Source organism: Miniopterus natalensis, chromosome 21 (assembly GCF_054644295.1).
Source record: "Miniopterus natalensis isolate mMinNat1 chromosome 21, mMinNat1.hap1, whole genome shotgun sequence".
Lineage (NCBI taxonomy): Eukaryota > Metazoa > Chordata > Mammalia > Chiroptera > Miniopteridae > Miniopterus > Miniopterus natalensis.
In genome coordinates, this window is record NC_142101.1 from 8,415,338 (window position 1) to 8,431,550 (window position 16,213).

A 16,213-nucleotide genomic window follows, 5' to 3' on the forward strand; every position below is an offset into this window, starting at 1 on the left:
CCGGGCGGGGACAGTCAGCCTCCTGAGCGGTGGGCAGGTCTCCCCCATTCTATTAGCAGCTTTAGTTAGGAGCCCACCGCTGCTCATACCCCGGATCCCCAAGAGGAGAGGAGAGGAAAACGGAGGCATGGCCACCACGGCCTTTCTCAGACAGATGCTCTGCGTCCCCGGTGTTAGTTCAGCATTGGGTGGGTGGGTGGGTGGTGCAGAAACCCTTGTCATATTGGAAGGCAGGAGTGTGAACACATAACCAAGCAGGCGTACAGAGGTCCCCACCAGATACCTTTATTGTCAAAGAACTGCTATCACTGCCACCACCATCCCCAAACCCCTCACCCCCATATATCACTGCAACCAAGAACCCCAAAAGAAGGGAGAGCCCACGAGGAAGAGTCACCCGCTTCTCTGGGAGACATGCTGGACTTAGAGGAGGGGGGAACGCACACGTGGTCCAGGAAGCCAGACGGCCGGATTCAATCAATGCTTCCATTTGGTTTAATAAGAAAACGTGTGCCTGCTGTGTGCCTGGCACAGCTGGGGGCCCAGGGGACCGGGATGTGCCCACAGTCTCCATGGGGGGGCGTTACTAGCATGCTGTTTGTCTGCCCTCCCTTCCCCACTCAGGGGAGGCCACGGGGTCCAGGCCTCGTGGAAGAGTCTCCCTGCCATGTGAGAGGAGCAAAGTCTCGCTCCCTTCTGATCACAGAGTAAGAGTGAAGGTGGAGCATTCAGGGGACAGCTTTCCCACCTTTGAGGAGAGTTTATCGATCATCTAAAGCCCCAAAGGAGGACTGGGTGGGGGGAGCGAGAGAAAGAGAGAGAGAGGGATGGATGCTGTTTTGGCCTCTGGATCAAGTTTTTCCAACTCAGACAGAGCTTCCGGATTTGCCGGGTCCGGGAGCTGGTTTGTGGCCCTCAGGATGTGTCGTCAGTGGAGCCCTGACTCTCACCGTTACTGAGGTTTGAGATGCACGCAGGGCAGGTCCAGGTGAGGAGCTCATGACAATTCCCCTGGGCTTCCCAGGAAAGCAGAGGAGCTCGGGGACCTCGCCCAGGGAGAAGCAGAGGGGACCACAGATGGGGGCACAGTAAGAACAGAAAGAGCCAGACAGGAACAGGTGCTGGCTACATGCTTTGGCGTCTTGGGCCAAAGCCCCCGAATCATACCCCGCAACGTCAGTGCTCACACGGACCCCTGTGAGCACGGCCACCCATGCTCCCAGCTCTGCACACTTTGATTTTACATAAGTTCGATGTAAACTCTGACTCATACGCCGGGATCTGGTGACACTATTGAAACAACTGTGCGTACCGGGAGCCATGCCTGACTTCACTCAGAAAAGCTCGCTGCTGGTTTAATTGAATTGACCTTTGGTTATATGACAAAGTTAATTATAGGTACAGACAGGCCAATTATACATATTGACAGAGCCTGTAATGAACTCTATTGTCTGTGGCAGGTAGAATTTCAAAGAAGTTACTCTCCTCAGCTCCCATCTTCCCCCTAGATCTTGAGGAGCGAATGGAAAATACGAGACCCTCCTAGACCCTGGACCAATCAGAAAAGTGTGCATGGATGTCCTTGCAGCATTGTGGATTTATAAGGAAACATTGTCAGTAACCAAATGCATCGGGGTTCCTCCAGGACAAGCACCCTGAGACGCAGCATTTATGGTGTCTGTGTGTTGGCATGGAAAGCCGCCGTGATGGGTTTGTGAAATGGGGGTAAAACCAGGTTACTTGGCAACATGTACACCACGAGCCCATTTTACGTGTTTATTTGCACATGCATAATAAAAACGTCAAAAAGAGACTTCTGTTTTCTAGCCAAGGTGAAGACCAGATTTACCTCCCCAAAAAGGGCAAAATACATGAAACAATGGAGCTTGAGACACTGGCCATCAGGCAACGAAGGGCAGTGATCCCTGAGAGACGGGGTGCAAACGAGGGGAGCCCTACAACTGCCCCATCTTTCAGCCTTGAAAAAGTTTCCCAGCTGTGGCACATGGACGTGGACCCCGGACAGAGCCGGGGGGGGGGGGGGGAGGGCGCTTTCTGATTTGAGGAGAGGGAGTTGAAAGCAGGGGGAAACCAAGGCAGCCAGAGTTCAGGGGCAGAGTGTCAAGGAGAGCACATGAAGGGAGGGCTCTGGGGTCCTGAGAGGGCCTCCCTCAAGTATTCAACAGAGTACTGACTAGGGAGCAGTGATCAAGCAGAGGGCCGATCATGTGTGGAAAGTAATTGAGGCGGGGGGGGCGGAGGCAAACACCTGAAAATATTAGAAGTAAGAGTGGCCGTGCCCACCTGGGGCGGGGAGCAGTGCCTGGTCCCACCAGTCGACTGGAGAACCTCATGGCTGAGAGGCATCCGTCTTCCCTAGAGGTGGGGGAAAAAACAGGCTTAAATTGAGCACCACTCCAGTCCTGCCTGAATATTAAAAGCAAAACCTTAAAGGATCAGACTCTTTCCAAGTTAGTTGCCTACATGCCAGAACACAGATAAAAAATATTTCTAAAACACAAAATTATCCCGCACCCAGTGAGGTAAAATTCACAATATCTAGCATCCAGTAAAAGATTACCAGATATACAAAGGAACAGGAAAATATGACCCGTAATGAAAAGAATGATTAAATTAAAAATATATAAAGAATTCGCACCACTTAACAAAAGACAAACAATCCAATTAAAAAATGGGCAAAGGACCTAAATAGACACTTCTCCAAAGAAGACATACAGATGGCCAAGAGACATATAAAAAATGCTCAGGGTTACTAATCGTCAGGGAGATGCAAATTAAAATGACAGTGAGATATCAGCTCACCCCTGTCAGAATAGCTGCCATGAACAAATCATCAAACGACACGTGCTGGCGAGGGTGTGGAGAAACGGGAACCTGGTGCACTGCTGGTGGGAACGCAGACTGGGGCAGCCACTGTGGAAAGCAGTATGGAGGTTCCTCAAAAGATTAAAAATGGAGCTGCCTTTTGACCCAGCGATCCCACTCCTAGGAATATATCCTAAGACCCTGAAACACTAATCAGAAAGAACATATTCACCCCGATGTTTATAGCAGCGCGATTTACAATAGCTAAGATCTGGAAACAGCCCGAGTGCCCATCAGGAGATGAGTGGGTAGAAAAGCTGTGGGACATTCACACCGTGGAATACTACGCAGCTGTGAAGAAGGCCCTCTTACCCTTTGAGCCGGCATGGAGGGACTGGAGAGTATTATGCTGAGCAAAATAAGTCAGTCAGAGAAAGACAGACATATGATCTCACTCATATGTGGAATCTAATGAACAAAATAAACTGATGAACAAAATAGATCCAGAAACATAGCAAGGAATAGACTGAGGGATCTCAGAGGGCAGATTGGGGGTGGGGGAAGGGAAGAGATGAACCAAAAAATTTATCTGCGTATATGCACTGCCCATGGACTCAGACAACAGTGTGGGGAAGGCCTGGGGTGGGGGACAGGGGTGGCGTGGAAAGGGCCAATGGGGGGAAAAAGGGGACATCTGTAATACTTTCAACAATTAGGATAAATTAAAAACTAATCCAGAAGTGACACAGAAATTGTAAAAAATACCTGTCCTCATTCTGTTACATATGTTCAGAGTTAAGTAGGGACATGGAGAGGTATTCAAAAAATTCCAATCAAATTTCATTGTATTTTAAACAAGCTAAATCCCAAGTACAAAAAAAATGACCTTAAGGCACACGGTTGAGCACGTGTGTGTGCATTTGTATATGTATGTGAACACACTCATGTATGCATATGTGTGCACGTGTGTGTGTGTGTGTACCAGGAACGCCACAGTGTTTGCATTTTCACTGAAATCACACAATTTCAGGACCTGACACTGTTCTGAACGCATTTTCTTCCAACTCAGGCAAGTCCAGCCACATGACACAAAGCTCTCAGCCCCCTTCCCCAGAACAGCCCAGACTTATTTCGGCCACGCTGAAAATGGCTCTAAACGTAATTAAAGCACTTTGTTTTCAGCTCCCTGAACATTTTTCTCTCTCCAGATGATGTCGTGGATTTGGCCCAGCAGCGGGGGGAGTCATAAAAGGAACAAGATCCTTGGCCCGGTCACGCTCCACAGATGCCTCCGCGGGTTTGTCACATCAGGGAGACGGGAAGCCTGCTTTCTGCATCCCTCATCCTGGCACAAGCCCCTCCGTGGAAGGTGCCCTGCACAGCTGAATGAGCCAACTACCAGGGCACCCTCTCCCCTGGAAGCTCAGGGTCCAGCCAGCACCTGCATCTGGGGGCAGCATTTAAATAACTTCTCCCGCAGAAGTCACCTGGCTTTCCCAGTCTGCTGACATATGCTTCCTCCCAGGGTATCTTCTAGCAAAACGAAGCGTGTTCTGGGAGCTGATTAGGTGTTTCAAATGGTGAATTAAAGTGTATTTCTGTTTGGAGGCCCCTCTCCAGCTGCCGGCCCTGGGTGACGGAGGCATTTGGCTGGGAAAGCGGGATTAGCTCCCGCCTCGCTCCGGCCCCGCAGCTCACCTTTACTGAGTCTTTGCCAGCTCAGCTGGCCAGGGACGATCGGGACAAACAGCCCTGCTCACATGTTCGGTTCCCGACTCCGAGGGATTGGAAAATGTGACAAGTATGAAAGGAACAGGGTCCCCCAAATGTCTCAAGTACAGGGCACTGCCTCCCAGATAGGGATTTATGGATCGGGGCAGAAAGGGCAAGTGGGGACCTGGGAGGATTGAGGGTGGGGGTGGGGGGTGGGGGGATTGATGAGCGTGGGCAGGAGGGGAGCCCTGGCTTCTGTCATTTACTCCTCTCTGACTGCTGCCCAAAAGCATTGGAAGTGGCTTCCAGTAAACTGTGGCAGGTGCTGCGAAGCTAAGGGAGCGAGGCCTTAGCTTGTATAACACAGCGAGGGGCGGGGTGGGGGAGAGGATTCTGGTCACATCAAAGACCGACCATGGGGAAAGCCACCAAGACTAAGGACGAACTTCAGCCCGGAGTGTCCAGAAATTCTAGGAGCAGCGGGAAGCATCACGTCATTTTCGGTGCCTCGTAGGTGCCTTGGGAGCAAGGAACCCACCTGAGCCCAGCGGCCAGCACAGTGCCAGCTCCTGGCGTGTGTGTTGATTGGAAACATGTGCCAAGGAGCCTGCAGGTTTTGCTCATGAGTCTGCCAAATGGTCACTGATGGCTGGCAAACGGAGCAACGTCTGGAACGCTTTCTAAGGAGAACCGCTTGTGGAATTTTAACTCGTAGGATTTCTTTTGTTCACTTTAAAGGAAGTTACCAAACAGAACAGAAAAGAAACGTGAGCAAGACATATGCGGGCGCTTGACACACTAAATCCCAAGCGCGCTCCGGGAGCGCCGGCCGGGTGGAGAAACGGCCGTTACCACCGTCGCGCCCCCCACAGGCAATTTCCGGCCCCCTCTTCCTCTGTGGTTGCACCGCCGGTGTATTTAACACCTAAAAGCATGGCTCTGTGTTGCCTGTTTCTGAGCGGATGGAACCACACCGCTGTATTCTGCACCCTCATTCTCTCTCTTTCTTTCTTTCTTTCTTTCTTTCTTTCTTTCTTTCTTTCTTTCTTTCTTTCTTTCTTTCTTTCTTTCTTTCTTTCTTTCTTTCTTTCTTTCTTTCTTTCTTTCTTTCTTTCTTTCTTTCTTTCTTTCTTTCTTTCTTTCTTTCTTTCTTTCTTTCTTTCTTTCTTTCTTTCTTTCTTTCTTTCTTTCTTTCTTTCTTTCTTTCTTTCCTTTCTTTCTTTCTTTCTTTCTTTCTTTCTTTCTTTCTTTCTTTCTTTCTTTCTTTCTTTCTTTCTTTCTTTCTTTCTTTCTTTCTTTCTTCTTTCTTTCCTTCCTTCCTTCCTTCCTTCCTTCCTTCCTTCCTTCCTTCCTTCCTTCCTTCCTTCCTTCCTTCCTTTCTTTCTTTCTTTCTTTCTTTCTCTTTCTTTCTTTCTTTTCTTTCTTTCTTCCTCTCTCTCTCTCTCTCTCTTTCCTTCCTTCCTTCCTTCCTTCCTTCCCTCCCTCCCTCCCTCCCTCCCTCCCTCCCTCCCTCCCTCCCTCCTTCCTTCCTTCCTTCCTTCCTTCCTTCCTTCCTTCCTTCCTTCCTTCCTTCCTTCCTTCCTTCCTTCCTTTTCTTTTCTTTTCTTTTCTTACTGATTTCAGAGAGAGGCAGGGAGAGGGAGAGGGAGAGAGAGAGAAACATCAATGATGAGAGTCATTGATGGGCTGCCTCCTGCATGCCCCCTGCTGGGGATCGAGCCCCCAGCCCGAGCATGTGCCCTGACCGGGAATCGAACCCCGATCTCCTGGATCCTAGGTCGGTGCTCAACCACTGAGCCACCCTGACCGGGCCTGCCTGGGTTTTCAAGCCAACCCTGAGCCTTCACTTCTGGCCGGCCTTGCTTAAGCTCTCCCGGCCACCAGGGCTGCTCCATGGAAAACGCTCTTGGTTTCTGCTCCTGGACTCATCTTTGGGTCCCGAGGACCAGCGACTGTCCCGGGACCTTGTGCCTGGAGCTGTCTGCTGGCTCAGATTCTTCATTAGCTTTGACTCAGGCTTGACTCTGTTTTCTTCCTTCCGGATTTCGCCTGAGCTCCGTGTTCTAGCTCCTAGGCCCATGCCATCCAGCCCACCTTGCGCCTGTGGTCAGGCCTGGCTCCCACAATTGAGACAGTAAATTCAAACTCGATGTCTGCCCCATCTTTTCCCCGACCTGCACTCTCTGCCCTGACTCTGACTCGGATCAAACAGGCTTATTGGTTTTGAGAGTATGAACGGCATCTTTGTAGCCAGTGATCCATTGACCAGCTTTAATCAATTCCAAAGTCAATAGATATAAATGTAAAACTTGCCCACTATCTCATGCAGCCACCATCTCTTAATTATTTCAACAAGTAAATTGCAAATACTGTTTTATCTCCCACCAAAATGAAATGAGGAAGGAAATTAGGTCCATCAATTCAATTAACTGACTTTCGTATGTCCACACCCTTGTGAAGTGCTTTGAATTTAAAAAGAAGGTTAAGAAATAAACAAAAAACGGCAAGTGTGGTGTTTAAGTTGCAGCCGGCCCTGGTTTCTAAAGATGGCACTAGAACTTATATCTGGAATATCTACTCAATGAACTTGTTGCTCCTGCAAAGGCCCAGAACTGCATTTTTTTCCCACCCAGTCACCTCCTGCAGTGGTTTCTCTCCCAACCACCTTCCTGCTGCCATCAGAGCCTTCAGGACATCTTCCTAAAATGTCCTACTTCCCAGATTGTCCTGTGCACCAGTCGGGGTGATTCTGCCCCCCCCCCGGGACATGTGGGGGTGCCTGGAGACATTTATGGATGTCACACTGGGGTGGGGGTGCTGCAGGCCAGGGATGCGGCTACACCTCCTGCAGTGCCTCCTCCAAAAGACTCACAGTGTCAGGGGTGCCAAAGTTGAGGAGCCCTGCCCTGCACACGAAAAAACCTTTGGCGGGCCCTTGCCGGTGTAGCTCAGTGGTTAGAGCGTTGGCCCGCACACCAAAGGGTCGCGGGTTCAATTTCGGGTCAAGGGCACGTGGCTGGGTTGCAGGTTTGCCAGAAGGTTGGTAAATCAGCATTAAATATATACACGCAGCATCGCAGACGTTCTAATGACACTTCAAGGGTTTTTCTCATCAGGCTGTGGTGACACCAGTCGCTTCTCCCCCCTACAGGAGACCAGGCTCGCTTGCCTAGCAAACCAGAGTGTCTGTGTGGGTGAGTCAAAGCCCTTCTCGGGAGGACAGTGCTAGAGACAGAGAGGGAGGAAGGGTCGCCCGCCTGTACCTTTTCTTTATTTCCTAGTTGCCACTACTGTTCTTTTGCTTTACATTATAAAGACAATACAGGACGAATTTCTGGTCTGCAGGAACAATAGCCTATGGCAGGAGCGATGGCAGGTGGCTTCTGTGCTGGTCTCTCAGGCTGAGGGAAGCAAGTGACCCTGTTGGAACAGCCCCGTGCAGAGGTCCATGTGCCAGGGAACCAAAGCCTCCAGGCAGCATCGAGACTGAGACCTGCAGCGACCATGTGTGTGAACGTGGAAGTCGTGTCTTGAGATGACTGAAGTCCTGGCCCAGAGCTTGACTTCGACCCCGTGGGAAACCCTGAGCCCAAACTACCCAGCGAACCGCTCTCAGATTCCAGACCCTCAGAAAGTATGTGAGATAATAAATGTCTCTTGTTTTAAGATGCTAAGTTGGGGGCCCTTTGTTACACAGCAATACATAGCTATATATAGCTACAGAGGAGAAAATCATCATGTAATTATTTTGTTAGAGGCAGAGAGAGCATGTGATAATATTTAGCACATGTTTAGAATTTTTTAAAAACCGTCTCAGTCAGCTAAGGGGGAAGGAAAATGTTTTATCTACTAAAGAAAACTCATCAGAAAAATACCTAAAAAGTTGTCATACTTAATGGTGAAATGTTAAAACCTTTTCCTAGGAAATGAGAGATGAGACAGGGTGCTTGCTATTATCATTTTAATTGAACATTTATCAGAGTTGCTAGCCAGCCAAATAAGAAAGAAAAAAAGTAAAAGGAGTGATAGATGGAAGGAAATTAAACTGTCATTACTCATTGATGAAATGACCGTGTTCAGGGAAAATCCAAAATGATCTACAAATAAACCACCAGAATTAATAAGTGAATTTAGCAAGGTCTCTGCATAAAATGTTAATTAAAAGTCAATTGTATTTCTTTATGCAGCAGCAACGAGTAAGAAAAGAAATTTAAAACTAATACAGTCTACAATATCATTTAAAAATCAAATCCTTAATAATAACTCTAGCAAAAGTTGTGGAAGACCTCGCCAATAATTATAAAACATTATTGAAAGAGTTTAAAGAAGATGCACGTACATACATAAATCTTGTTTATGGATTTGAAGGTAGATGTCCATTTTCCACAAATATATACAATCAATACACTCCAATTAAAATCCCAGCCCATATTTTCGAGAGACTTGATAAGTTGATGACAAAATGTTAATAATAGGCAAGACAAACTTGAGAGATCCAAGTTGAACTTGACCAGAAATAGACTTATACAGCTATAGTAGTTAAGATCATGTGTTAACAATGAAAGGATAGACAAATGGACCAATGGGACAGAATAGAAAGTAGAGAGAGAGACCCACGTATATAATGGCTCTTCATTTATAATAAAGGTGATACTCTGGAGTGTAGAAAGGACAGTTTTCCAATAAATAGTACCAGACCATTGGTTACCCATATGGAAAAAGAGGAAAATTGACCCTTACCTTAAATGACACAAAAATCAATTCCAGGTGGGTTTTAGATATAAATGTGAGAGGTAAAACAATAAATCTTCTAGAACAACATTGTCCAATAAAAATATAATGCAAGGCACGTAGCCACATTTTAAGAAGTAATAAGAAACAGATAAAATCAATTTTAATTACATATTTTATTTAACTCAATGTATCTAAAATATCATTTCAACATATAACCAATATAAAATTACTGAAGAAAGATTTTACATCTTACATTATCTTTGAAGTCTAGTGTCTATTTCACACTAGCAATCCGTGTCAATTTGGACTAGCCGTCTATCAAATGCTTAATAGCCATGTATGGCCAGCAGTTACTGTATTGGACTGTATTATAGCTCCAGACTATAATAGAATAACATCTTCACGATATTTCAGTAGGCAGAGATTTCTTAAATGAGGCATACACACAGAATTTAAATACAAATGGCACTAGATTAAAATTAGAAGGGAGGCCCAGCCGGTGTGGCTCAGCGGTTGAGCATCGACCCATGAACCAAGAGGTCACCGGTTCGATTCTCAGTCAGGGCACAAGGCTGGGTTGTGGGCTCGATCCCCAGCAGGGGAGTGTAGGAGGCAGCCGATTGATGTTTCTCTCTCATCGATGTTTCTATCTCTCTAACCCACTCCCTTCTTCTCTCTCTAAAATCAATAAAAAATATATCTATATACATATATATAGATATAAAAGGGAGGCTGATTTATCAACTTGTATTGTGAGTACAGTGCAAGGGATCCTTAATAGCCAGCTTGGGCTGCTTAACAAGTTCCATAGACTAAGTAGCTCGAACAACAAACATTTATTTTGACACTTCTGGAGGGTGGAAAGTTCAAGATCAAGGGGCTGGCAGATTCTGTGTCTGGTGAGAACTCTTTCTAGTTTGTGGACGGCTGCCTTCTTGAAGTATTCTATCATGGCAGGGAGAGAAGGAAAGGAGAGAGGGAGAGAAAACACGAGAGCATGCACTCTCCTGTCTCTTCTTACAAGGGCACTGATCCCATGGTGAGGACCTCACCCCCTTGACCACATTTGAATTTAATCACCTCCTAAATGCCTCACCTCCAAATACCATTACACTGGGGGGTTAGGAATTCAATACATGACTTTGGGGGGATGCAAACATTCAGTGCATAACAAAGACCCGTAGAACTGGAAGTATGTGCCTGAGAAGTGAGCGCGACAACCTTCTTTCTGCTTCTGCAATTGGGATCTCAGGTAGAAATACAGCGCTAAGTGAGGAAATTTCTAGAATATCCACAGCAGCATTGTGCATAATATTAAAAACTGTAAATGACCCAAACGCCCACTGACAGTGGACTGGATGGGTCAGCTGTGGCCTGTTCAGCCGTGAGGAGCGGCGGTGTACAGCTCCCAGCAGCATGGATGGGTCTCAGCACAATGCTGAACAGAAGGACTTGGACGTCCAAGAGTACATACGGCATGATTCCTCTTCTATAAAGTTCAAAACACAGGCGGAACTAACCTATTGTTCAGGAGAAATGGATAATGATTATTCTGAAAAGGAGGGAGGGGACAGTGATTGGAAAGGACACGTGGGAGCATCCGGGGGACTAGCATATTCTATTTCCCGTCGAGGCAGTGGTTACGGGGCTGTGTTCAAATTGTGACAATCCATTGAGCTGTCCACTTACAATGTGCATTTTAAATGCATGTTTATTATAAATAATTTCTATTTAGACTTGTCTTCAGACAAGTCTATCTCCTTAAAAGCATGGCCTGATTTACCTAAGTCAGGAACTGGCCGAGTTCCTCTGAGTGAGTGGAGGGGACTCCAACATTTGGAACTTGTTAAGCCAAAATAGTGCCTATCGGTAATTGCAGCAGCTCCTACAGCCTTAGAGTGAGTCAGTCTGTCAACAAGCGTTTATTAAATACCATCCCACAGCTCGTTCCACGACCCTCCGGTCCAGCCGGTGGTTAGACAGCCGAGCAGCCCTGTAAAGAGTTGCAGCTGCCGAAGCCAGACATGAAATGCTGAGCCTCTCCTGATACCCCTTCGGGAATTTCCTCACCCTGGCCGCCTGCCTTGAAAGGCACCCTGGGGTAACAGAGAGAGTCTGGGGACAGGCAGGACTGTAGCAGAGGTTGGAGGCTAGAGAAGCAATCTCGAGAGAGTCCCGACAGTAAAGGCATTATTCAGATTGGCAGCGGATTTCTGACTGTGCCTGGAGACTAGAGTATGGTAATTTAACACCTGTAAAGAGAAAAATCCTGCAACCCAAGAACCCTCTGCACAGCCAGGAATTCTGGTCAATGCGCAAGAAACATGTTAGAGGATTTGCAAGAAATTAGAGGATTTGCGAGAATTGGAAGGATATTATCACCCACACACCGAGGGCTGCGGCGTGGGCGAACCCAGGTACACTCCACCCAGCAAGAAGCGCCTGAGAACTCACTAACCAGGTAAAAACAAGATCAAAACAAACCCCTCACTTTTTCCCAAAAGTGAACAGGACGTGCCAAGGTGTGTCTTTTCTAACTTGGCCACAGTAGAACTTTAAATTGAAAAAGACAGAATTTTTGCAAGCTATTGTGTCTAGTCACAAGTTAATAAAGCTAGAAAAAAAAAATAAGAAGGATTCGAAAAAATCTTAACTATTAAAATTAAGAACAGTCATGGGTCGAAGAGGAGATGACAAGTGAAATTCTAAGCGGAGCACGTTTTCTCCAAACCTCTGTGCATAGCTAAAGCCCACTGTGACTTTAAATGCTTTCTTTTTTAAAGAAAATAAAGCTGTATTTATCGATAAAAAGGAGGAAAAAAGTATAGCAAAATAATTCGAAACAGCAGGAAGGGATTCAATAGAAAAAATTGTTTTGAAAAGATTAATAATTCCCAAAGCTGGTCTTTGAAAAGATAACAAACATCTAATTCTCATGAACCTGGTTTAGGAAGGATGGAAGGGAGGGAGGGAGGGGAAAAAACAAATAAAGAATGAAAGTACTGTGGCAGCAAATTTAAATCTCCAGGGGAAATGGGTGCTTTTCGATGAAGTATACATTAACAAAATTAAGAACTGGGAAAGTCGAATAGACCAATTACCGTAGTAGAGATGGGAAAGGCCAATTACCGTAGTAGAGATGGGAAATAAAGATCTACTACTAAAAAAGTTACTGGGACCAAACAGTTTTAGAATTTGATTCTATCCAACCTTTAAAGAACAGATAATTCCAATAATAGTTACAATATTCCAAGCAATAGAAAAATATTGAAGATTCTCTAATTCAGTTTATACGATTCATACAAAAACCTGATATAGCACAGAAGGAAAAACCATAGCCTAATCTCATTCTAATACAATATGAGCAAACAAAATACAGCAAAGTGTGAAAAGAAAGACACTGCCACTAAGTAAGTTTTATTCTAGAAATTCAGGGGCGATCCAGATATCAGGAAATCTACATAGAAAACTGATTGCAACATCAGATAAATAGAGAAAATTCGTGTGGTCATACTCATGGAAGTTGAAAAGGCACTTAATAAAGTTCAGCAGCCATTTCCCACGATTTCTAACCAAGAAAAGAATAAAAATCAACTTAAATCTGCTACAGGCTGTTGACACGTTCATTAGCCAACAGCATTCTAAGCAGCCAGTCAGTAAGACCGCTTCAATTACCATCAGAAACCAGGCAGGCCCTGCTCTTTTTCTTGGACAGTGTCTTGGAGGTTTTAACAAATACAATTAGGCAAAGAAAATAAAATAATTGGCATAAGTAAAATTTTTTCTTGCTGATGACATAATTTTAAAAATATATATATATATTGATTTCAGGGAGAGGAAGGAAGAGGGAGAGAGAGAGAGAAACATCACTGATGAGAGTATTGATCGGCTGCCTCCTGCACGCCTCCTGCTGGGGATCAAGCCTGAAACCTGGGTATGTGCCCTGACCTGGGAATCAAACCACCATCTCCTGGATCTTAGGTCGATGCTCAACTGCTGAGCCACACCTGCCAGGCCATAATTTTTTTTTAATCTAGGAAAGAAATATAGCAAAGTAATTAAATATAAGGTGGATCTACAAAAATCAACAGCTTTTCCCTAGGCTGCTTTCCTTACAGAGAAATGATAAAAATTGCTGTTCATAGTAGTGAAAACACTCTCAGAATAAAATTCATAAAAATAAACACCATGGTCAAAGTGCGGTATCTATAGAAAGAAAACCTTACAATGTGTTTGAACGATATAAGATGATGGGAAGACTTATCGTAAAAATTAATTCCCCCCAAATTGCTGTGTAAAATTAATGTAATTTCAATTGAATTGTTGACAGAATTTCCTTCACCATGAAAATTGGATAAAATTATTTTAATGTTCATTTGGGAGAATAGATAACTGAGAGTAACTGGGAGAAACTTGGAAGAAAAACATGAGGGCTTCTTTTTCTAACGATCCGAGCATAGTCCAAAGTTATCATACTCCAATCAATATTGTATTGGCGTAGCGATAAGCAAATAGATCTGTTAGGCAGAAGCAAATGGTCCAGAAATAGGTTTTTGTTTCAAATGAGACTTTAATATATGACAAACTTGGTGTGTCAACAGGCATGAAAAATTTTTTAAAAGAATACTCTCACACTAATCCCAGAATGGAGTGTCCCCTGTCTCCCTGTGGTCCCCAGTGCTGAGCCAGCCCACGGGCGTGCTCCGCAGAGTGGCCGCCTGACTAGAGCATGGGTGGGGAGGCCCGGGTGTTGAGGGCCCAGGCAGAGTGCCTCTCTGCCCCCAGCCTGCTCTCCACAAAACCTCGGGGCCTCAAGCCCAAGGTTCCGTATGTGACCTCAGTGGGTAGTGATGACCTCACAGTTTCCATGCCAGGTAACCAAGGAAACGTGGTGTTCTGATTTTCTACCGGTTTTCTGCCAGCTCTCCATCAGATACTGGTCTGTCTGGTTGAGAGAGAGAGATGATGATTGACCAGATCCTGTACATGTATTGTGACTTGACGTCTGTCCCCTGGGAGGGCAGCACAGCAGGTAGGCTGAGGCTGGGCATGTGTGCAGGAGGGTCGGTGTCCACACCACCTCACCTGGTGGCCACACGATCCTCTTGGGCTTGTCCATCACACCAGAGAACTGCCCTAGCTGTAAGAATACCAGTGGCCTGGGGCCCCCCAGAGACAGGTCTCATCTTCATCGATGTAAATTCCCCCTTGGGCTACAGATACTTCCATCCAGACCCTTTACGGCTTGGCCTCTTCGCCAAAGTCAAGCGCAGTTTTGTTGGCAAAGATCAGTGGGGAAGTTTGAGGAGGAATTGTTGAAGGCCGCTCATGAACGCCCCCTTCGAACCCTGCACCTTCACTGCGCTTTCATGTAGAATCCACATGGGTCCCCTGGGACACATCCTAGACTGAGCTGCTGAGAGCCGGGGGGAGGGTGGCCCCAATCCAGGGAGCCAAGGGGAGTGATGATGTGCTTCTGAGACTGGGGGCTGAGGAAATGGAGCCCCAGAAGGCTGGGTTGATGTGAGCCCAGACTTGGTCCCAGAATCTGGCTCTGAACCTCCTGGTCACTGCCTCAGTGTTTGGCCTTTTTCAGATCTAGATAAAAATACCAGGGATCTAGAGTTCAGTGAGGCTGAAAAAATCAGCATGAATCGGGCCTGAGAGGAGTTGTCAAGGTGGGAGGGGTCTGACTCTGATTTATATTAAATTAATTTTCCCAAAACTTGGAGGGCATTTCCTTAAAGCCTCAGAAGAGACAGGCCGTGGTGGGGGAGGGGGAGGGGATCCTGACTGCAATTACTTTCGGGTTCTGCTCTCTCTGGGGATGGGGAAGGTTTTCCGGCCTCCTGCTGCTGCCCTGGGCCCCACAGAATTGCTTTCACAACAGCACCCCTTCCCTAGGGGACTCAGAAGGGATGGGCCAAGGCTATGTTTTGGACCCAAGCAGATCAGAAGCTTCAGCAAGGTCTGGGGGAGACATGAGAGGGGACGTCCTGGCAGGACGTGTGCAGCACAGGGGACTGATCAGTCCTGGTTTTCTTCCTGGCAGCTGTGGCTCCCAGATTTCCTCCTACACCTGGTCACTACCACGTGCCCTTCCGGTGCTGTGGCGACACCCAGGTGGGCTGGCATGGGGAGACCTACTGCCTGGTCGGAGGCTACCGGTCCTATGGGGATGCTCCCTTGGCCACTGCGGCAAAGCAGGCAGAGAAGCCAGTCCCCAGAGGAGGAGCTAAGAGATGTCACCCTGAGGGATGGTGGAACAAAGACCTCGGCTGCTCCAACCCCCAGATTGGGTGGGTGAAGCATGGTGGCCAGAAGCTGACCCCTGCAAAGGTGGAGGCAGAGAAGACGGTCCCCAGACGAGGTCTCAAGAGACGGCATCCCGGGAAAGAGTGGAATGAAGACCTTGGCTGCTCCAGCCCCAAAATCCGACGACTGGAGCCTGGTGGCCAAAGGCTGGCCCCACAGAAGCTGGCTGGTGAGGGGCTCTGCAGAGAGGACAGGCGTTTAACAACCTAGGACGCCTCTTCCTGCAGTGCCCCTGGCTGCCCACCCCCGGCCATTGCAACCTGAGCCACCTTCCACGCTGGAGAGCGGCGGGGGAGAAGCCTCAGAAACTGGTTTCGAGTGAGGCTGCTCTGGGCTTCCCGGGGCTGAAGCCGGCCGGGCAGAAGGAAAAGTCAGCCCTCGGTGAGCCCAGCAGAGCCAGGGGCAGAGAGAGGGTGCAGAGTGGCCTTAGCGGGGGCCCACCCCGTCCACCAGATGGGCTCCTGCCCTGCACTGCTGGTGGCCACCAGCACAAACTGGGAGTCATCTTGACACTGCAAGAAGCCATCTGTGGTACCCAGGGAGCCTTCCGTCTGGGGTCCCAGGAGCAGAGCAGGGAGACTGAGAAAGTCCTGCTCCCTGGAGAGTGTGGGCAGCAACCCCTCCC

General features: G+C 47.3%; 1 protein-coding gene across 1 annotated transcript; it reads left to right on the plus strand.

Annotated features, from left to right (window-relative positions):
* Window positions 1-14,238: 14,238 nt before the first annotated feature.
* Window positions 14,239-15,910, plus strand: LOC148090745 (DPEP2 neighbor protein-like). Its single transcript, XM_087829051.1, has 4 exons — window positions 14,239-14,305; window positions 15,326-15,462; window positions 15,598-15,757; window positions 15,816-15,910. The coding sequence occupies exons 1-4, from the start codon at window positions 14,239-14,241 to the stop codon at window positions 15,908-15,910; spliced, it is 459 nt and encodes a 152-aa protein (XP_087685177.1).
* The last annotated feature ends 303 nt before the right edge of the window (window positions 15,911-16,213 follow it).

What these genes read in the sequence shown, in the direction of transcription:
- LOC148090745 (XM_087829051.1), top strand. Translation starts at nt 14,239, where the DNA reads ATGATTGACCAGATCCTGTACATGTATTGTGACTTGACGTCTGTCCCC. An exon ending in CTGGGAGGGCAGCACAGCAG is followed by an intron (nt 14,306 to 15,325) that starts GTAGGCTGAGGC and finishes TCTTCCTGGCAG; the next exon opens with CTGTGGCTCCCAGATTTCCT. An exon ending in CCTATGGGGATGCTCCCTTG is followed by an intron (nt 15,463 to 15,597) that starts GCCACTGCGGCA and finishes GGTGGCCAGAAG; the next exon opens with CTGACCCCTGCAAAGGTGGA.